The following is a 5,181-nucleotide window of genomic DNA, read 5'->3' on the forward strand; positions in this document are numbered from 1 at the left end:
AAACTGATGCCTCGTTCTATTTATGACGTGCTGACACAAAGTTCAAATGATTTTCAACAGTCGCTTTGTCGCGTCCTGTTGCGGCACAGACATGGTGCGTCAGCATAGTTTGTCAGTACAGTCAGTAACGTAGCAGATTGAAAAGTAGACTGTGTCTGTGAATATTGTGAATATTAAACAACGATTTAAATACGAATGTTCTGCATGTTCATTTGATTACCAGAAAATACACAACACAGAGTTTGTGAAAAAAAATATGATTAATTATTATTATTTATTCATTTTAGATGTTTACATTTGGAAAAGCTGTGCTTCCTGCATAAACCTGTCCCTGTTGGTTTGGCACTAGCTTGCGTGCTCTACACAGTTACCTTGTTTAATTTCTTAATTCAAGTTATATGTATTTTGTTCTATTTGTGTTATTTAAGTTATTTATAATAAGTGAAGTGAAGTTTACTGTTAAGTGCACTGATGTCAGACTCATTTTGAATAATAAAGTTTATTGTTAAATTGTTAAATACCCTGCCTCCACTGCATAGGCCTAGTCAAATGTTTGGACACACGAATGGGAAGTGTGTCCAAACTTTTGACAATACTGTATAGCCTACACATAAAGAATATTGGCCGATATATCGGTATCGGTCTTGTTTTATTCCCTAATATCGGTATCGGCCCCCCAAAAACCCATATCGGACAGGCTCTAGAACTAACCCTTTAAGCTTGATATCTCAGTAAACTATGACTTAAAGATCAATTACACATCTAAAGACATTATAAGATGAAGGTGTAAGAAAGCTGCTGCTCACAGCTGTAGCGCCTCACCATCAATATTTTGCTCCAACATCTTCATATGTCTCTCAGACATGTGTGAAAAACGACAGCTTGTACCAAATACGCATTGTCCTGAAAGACAGCAAGAGAGAAAAAACAAACTTATCAGATTCATAATAGAAATTATATTACACTAAAGAAGCAACACAGCGGTGCGGCTTCCTCTGACAAATCCCTCACCTGTCTGGAGAAACTTTCTGCAGGGCTCCTTTGACCGCTCTTCATTTAAAACTGTGGCGGCGTCTGAAAATAAAAAATAAAAACGTGATTTATCTCAAATGAATTGTTTAATAGCCTCCTACTGCTTTGTGAAGTTTTCAGTGAGTACCTCTGAAGTTGTCAAACCAGGCTTTTTTCGCCCGGTGATGCTGGACGCCGTTTAGGTGTTTCTTTCTGTTATGCAGGTTGTCTTGAAAACTGCGGTCACAGTAGTCGCAGTAATACCTCTTCCCCATTGCTCTCTATACAGCAAACACTACAAATCAGACTTAACTTAAAAACGCTAATTAAGTAAAAAAAATAATTATATATCAACATGAATTTTAGAACCGGTCTTCGATTAAAGACTGTGATCACTTCTGTGCAATAGTATGTTCCTGAGCAATTCAATATGGCGGAGACAAACGGCTGCGCAGACTCAGTCAGAATTAAGTGACGTACAGCTCCCTCTAGCGGTCAAACGCCACATTACAACACGTTTACATTTGAGACCGAAACTTATTTTGAGCTGTCAACAATTGATGGTGTATTTTACACAGAGTTATCAACTATAAATGTAAGGATTGTTTTGATTTCACGTTTACATGTTTGTGTCTGTGTCAAACAAGCTCCATAAAAAGAAGCATCTAAAAAGATGTCATAATACACATATAACTACGCTATTTGATAAATATACATTTTACATTTACATTTAATTATTTAGCAGACGCTTTTATCCAAAGCGACTTACAAATGAGGAGAACAATAGAAGCAATCAGAGAGCAACAGTATAGAAGTGCTGTGACAAGTCTCACCTTCTAGCACAGTACACATAGCAAGGTTTTTTTTCTTTTTTTTTTTTTTTTATAAATTAGAGTGAATAGAATAGAATAGGTAAGTGCTAGTATTACTTAATTTAAAATATAATATTTAAAAGGACAATTGCTCTGTCTGTGTCATAAAAATAACGATCATAATTAGACACACAAGTTACAATTGTGACAAATATAATAAAACAAATATGTTCACTAACTAAAAATAAACTTCAGTCCAAAAATATTCTTCAATGTGGAATAGGAAGGTGAAATATAGCTCTCTGCGTTACTTAAAGGGGCAAACTGGCAGAACTCACTTTCATGGCATGGAAACAATGATGCAAACAAAGTAATTGATGACTTTGGTTGTGAAAAAAAAAAAGATACAAAGTGAATATAGTAACTGGTTTTTAGCTCCTGTATTCATAAATTTGAGCTATATTCGTAATTGGGGGGACTATGTCAGAATCAAGAAGAGTAATTTGCTGCGGGTTCCTTTGAGATTTTCCTATGGGATTTTATAATGTTTTTTTTCTTTTTTTATGAGTAAAATAAAGCCTGTGATAAACATAACTTGACGATACTTTGGCGTTTTGTTCTACAATGTAAATTACACACATCCATACCCAAAACAAAAATTTTGAAGCAGTTATGTTCATTTTTGAAAACGTATGCTTTTAATAAGTAACTAGATAAGAACGTTTGGGTGAGTGTGTGCAGTTATGTTTACAGAATTTCGGGTGAACTGTCCCTTTAACTGTAAAATGCTCTCGTACGCACCCACTCAGCAGGTGGCAGTAGTACTCTAGCTTAGCTATCATATCTTTCATACTAAATATGCGGCTCTGCATCGGTACACTGAAACAGCTCATGTGCTGGTGTGTGGCGGCATAACACACTAAACGCAACCCACTTTGACTAATCAGCTCGTCCATCTTTGGATCTGCTTCAATGTGGTGTCCCAGAGGCCGACTCTAACTAGAGACTGAAATCTCCCCTCGGAGCACAGAAACTGTTCCAGCGCACGGGACCGCTGGTGAGTGACACTGGTCCCGATGGCCAAAAACACGCTGTCTTCGCGCTTCAGAAAGGTGGACATTGATGAATTCGACGAGAATAAATTCGTGGACGACCACGATGAGGCTGCCGACCAGCAAGGACCTGATGCGGTGGAAATCGACAACCTCATCAGGCAATATCCTTGAATGTGAGCGCAACATTATTAGTGATTGAGACGTGAACGTGAGCCCGTGTGACATGAGCGCGCGCCTCTGTACTGTACTAGGACACGATGACGTGATGATTGTGCGGCTTTGTTTACAATATTTTAACAGCGCATAGTTTTGTGTTCCTTTGCTATAGTTTATAAGTTGCTATAAATTGTATCACGGTTTCCACAAAGATATTAACAGCATAATAGTAAGTAATGTTTCTTGAGCACCAAATCAGCATATTAGAATAGGCTAGTTCATGATTATAGTTTACTTTCCTTAGAGCAAAATTAACTCTTTCTAGCGGGTTTAAATTAACCTATTTAATCACAAATGTTAAAGTGTGCTTTATTCTTGTCACGACTGTAAATGCTGAAATTACTCAATAAGACCCAAGAGAACTTTGCAATCAATAATTGAACTTTTTAGACTAGGCGGCTATGAGGGGGATAATTTAATGTAAGAGTACTTTGAAATCTAAAATTTCATCAGGTGAATCAATAAGTTACTTATTCAATATGGGACCGTTTCCTTCTGGTCACAATATTACATGTTTATGATTCCTTTGATCCTGATTTTTATGAGGCTGAGCGATCATAATGTTACATAATTTGAATTCTGACATTTTAAATGCTTTTTATGGAGCTTTAACACAGAAATGTTCTTTTAGAGAGTTAAACTGGAATTGAACCGCTTGGGTCATGTGACTGTTTACAACAGCCATCTAAAAATGAACTCAAGACAGTCTGTGCTTTCATTTACAGTTGACAACTCTGAATAAAATATATGAGAAATAGTTTTTAGACCCTTAGAAAAACATTTTGATCACAAATGTAACCAAATTTGTTTAAATGGGTTCATTTGCATTCCGCAATTAATGGGGGGTTGGGGAATACAAGCTGTGAAATGTATTTCTCCTTGTTTGAAGTGACGCATTAAAAAATTTAATTAAGCTGTGACAGAACTTTTGTTTTATATAATGTACTCCTTCCTCAAGAGCATTTTGCTGTCTTGCTGAGAACAAGAGTGGTCTGACATTTCAGATACATCATTCTGTCACAGTTTTCCAATTAGGTTAGACTGCGTTTATTGTAATAGGCATTTGAAGCGAACAGTCGTCTACATTGTCTCAAACCTGTTAAAGGGGTTGTGAATCCACACGCTATTGTCACGTTACCATTCTCGGTTCCTTGTACTGTATAGGCTGAGGTACAATGGTGTGATTGTCTCTGTGAAATTTCTATTTGTTTTCGATCTCCATGGTGCTAGTTATGCTCACAGGTGAAATATGCCTGAACATACACTCCTCTAGTTTTTGGATGAAGAGTTGTTGTCAATGACGTGATCATTCCACTGTCATTACTCTCTCTGCGTTGTGTAAAGGGTTGGGTTTTGGCCCTGGCAGGATGTGAAATGAAATTTTTGACTTCCATTATCTGAGGCCAGTCACCTCAGGACTTTCTACGCCCCATTGTGCCCAGAGACCTCTGATTTGCATCGGGCTTCCTCTTCCTCTCTGCTTTACCATGGCACCTGGTTTAGTAAGTTCCTGCTGATGGTATCTGAACTTGATTTGTTGGAGCAGCTGAAGCCAGTGATACCAAATAATTTTCGCATAGTTCACTCTCACATGCTACAAATAGGAGATTCACTGTTCCAGTGTTTCTCGCTTAAAGTTTCAAATTGGTAATAAGCACTCATTAACCTTCTCTATGGACAGTAGTGTATCCTTTATATATGCCTTTAATATGAGACCCTCATGCTAGATGTGCAGCTTTTGAGTGTGATGGTTTGTCCAGCTGTGATAGGCATCAGCATTTGACTTGTTTGGCAGCACTTCTGTTCAGTGGGGCAGAATGCAAAGATCTTGATCTTGCTGAACTTCAATGTGTTTTTATAGAACACTGAGCTGCACTTTGAAAAACAAGAGGTCCCACAGGAGCCTTACTTGGTCCCTGTAGAGTTTGTTGATGTTTTGAAAGAATCCCTGGCAGTACATGCTTTTACCACATTCATGAGATGGGGAGAAAATCACTTTCTAATAATAATATTTATGAATTTATATGTACAATTTTATTTATATATATATATATATATATATATATATATATGTGTGTGTGTGTATG

At 37.2% G+C, this 5,181-nt stretch overlaps 2 protein-coding genes across 5 annotated transcripts in view; one reads left to right on the forward strand and one right to left on the reverse strand.

The window, feature by feature from the left end:
• The window catches only part of LOC107740948 (zinc finger matrin-type protein 5-like), a 2,931-nt gene extending 1,478 nt beyond the window's left edge, over positions 1 to 1,453 (reverse strand). Inside the window, exons 1-3 of the mRNA XM_016553517.1 lie at positions 1,160 to 1,453; positions 1,012 to 1,074; positions 823 to 903 (exon numbers count right to left, since the gene is read on the reverse strand). Coding sequence (XP_016409003.1) covers positions 823 to 903; positions 1,012 to 1,074; positions 1,160 to 1,286 — 271 coding nt within the window. The 5' untranslated portion in view covers positions 1,287 to 1,453. The remainder of the gene's footprint in view (positions 1 to 822; positions 904 to 1,011; positions 1,075 to 1,159) is intronic.
• Positions 1,454 to 2,654: 1,201 nt separating this feature from the next.
• The window catches only part of LOC107740947 (actin-related protein 2/3 complex subunit 5-like protein), a 7,708-nt gene continuing 5,181 nt past the window's right edge, over positions 2,655 to 5,181 (forward strand). For all 4 annotated transcript variants that reach the window (XR_001640136.1, XM_016553513.1, XM_016553515.1 and 1 more), the window contains exon 1: positions 2,655 to 3,039. Coding sequence is in view for 3 of the 4 variants with exons in the window: in XM_016553513.1 (XP_016408999.1) it covers positions 2,900 to 3,039 (140 nt within the window). In the remaining variant the exon portion in view is untranslated. The remainder of the gene's footprint in view (positions 3,040 to 5,181) is intronic.

The sequence above is a fragment of the Sinocyclocheilus rhinocerous genome, unplaced genomic scaffold (genome assembly GCF_001515625.1).
Source record: "Sinocyclocheilus rhinocerous isolate Xijiao unplaced genomic scaffold, SAMN03320098_v1.1 scaffold346, whole genome shotgun sequence".
In the NCBI taxonomy this organism is placed as follows: domain Eukaryota; kingdom Metazoa; phylum Chordata; class Actinopteri; order Cypriniformes; family Cyprinidae; genus Sinocyclocheilus; species Sinocyclocheilus rhinocerous.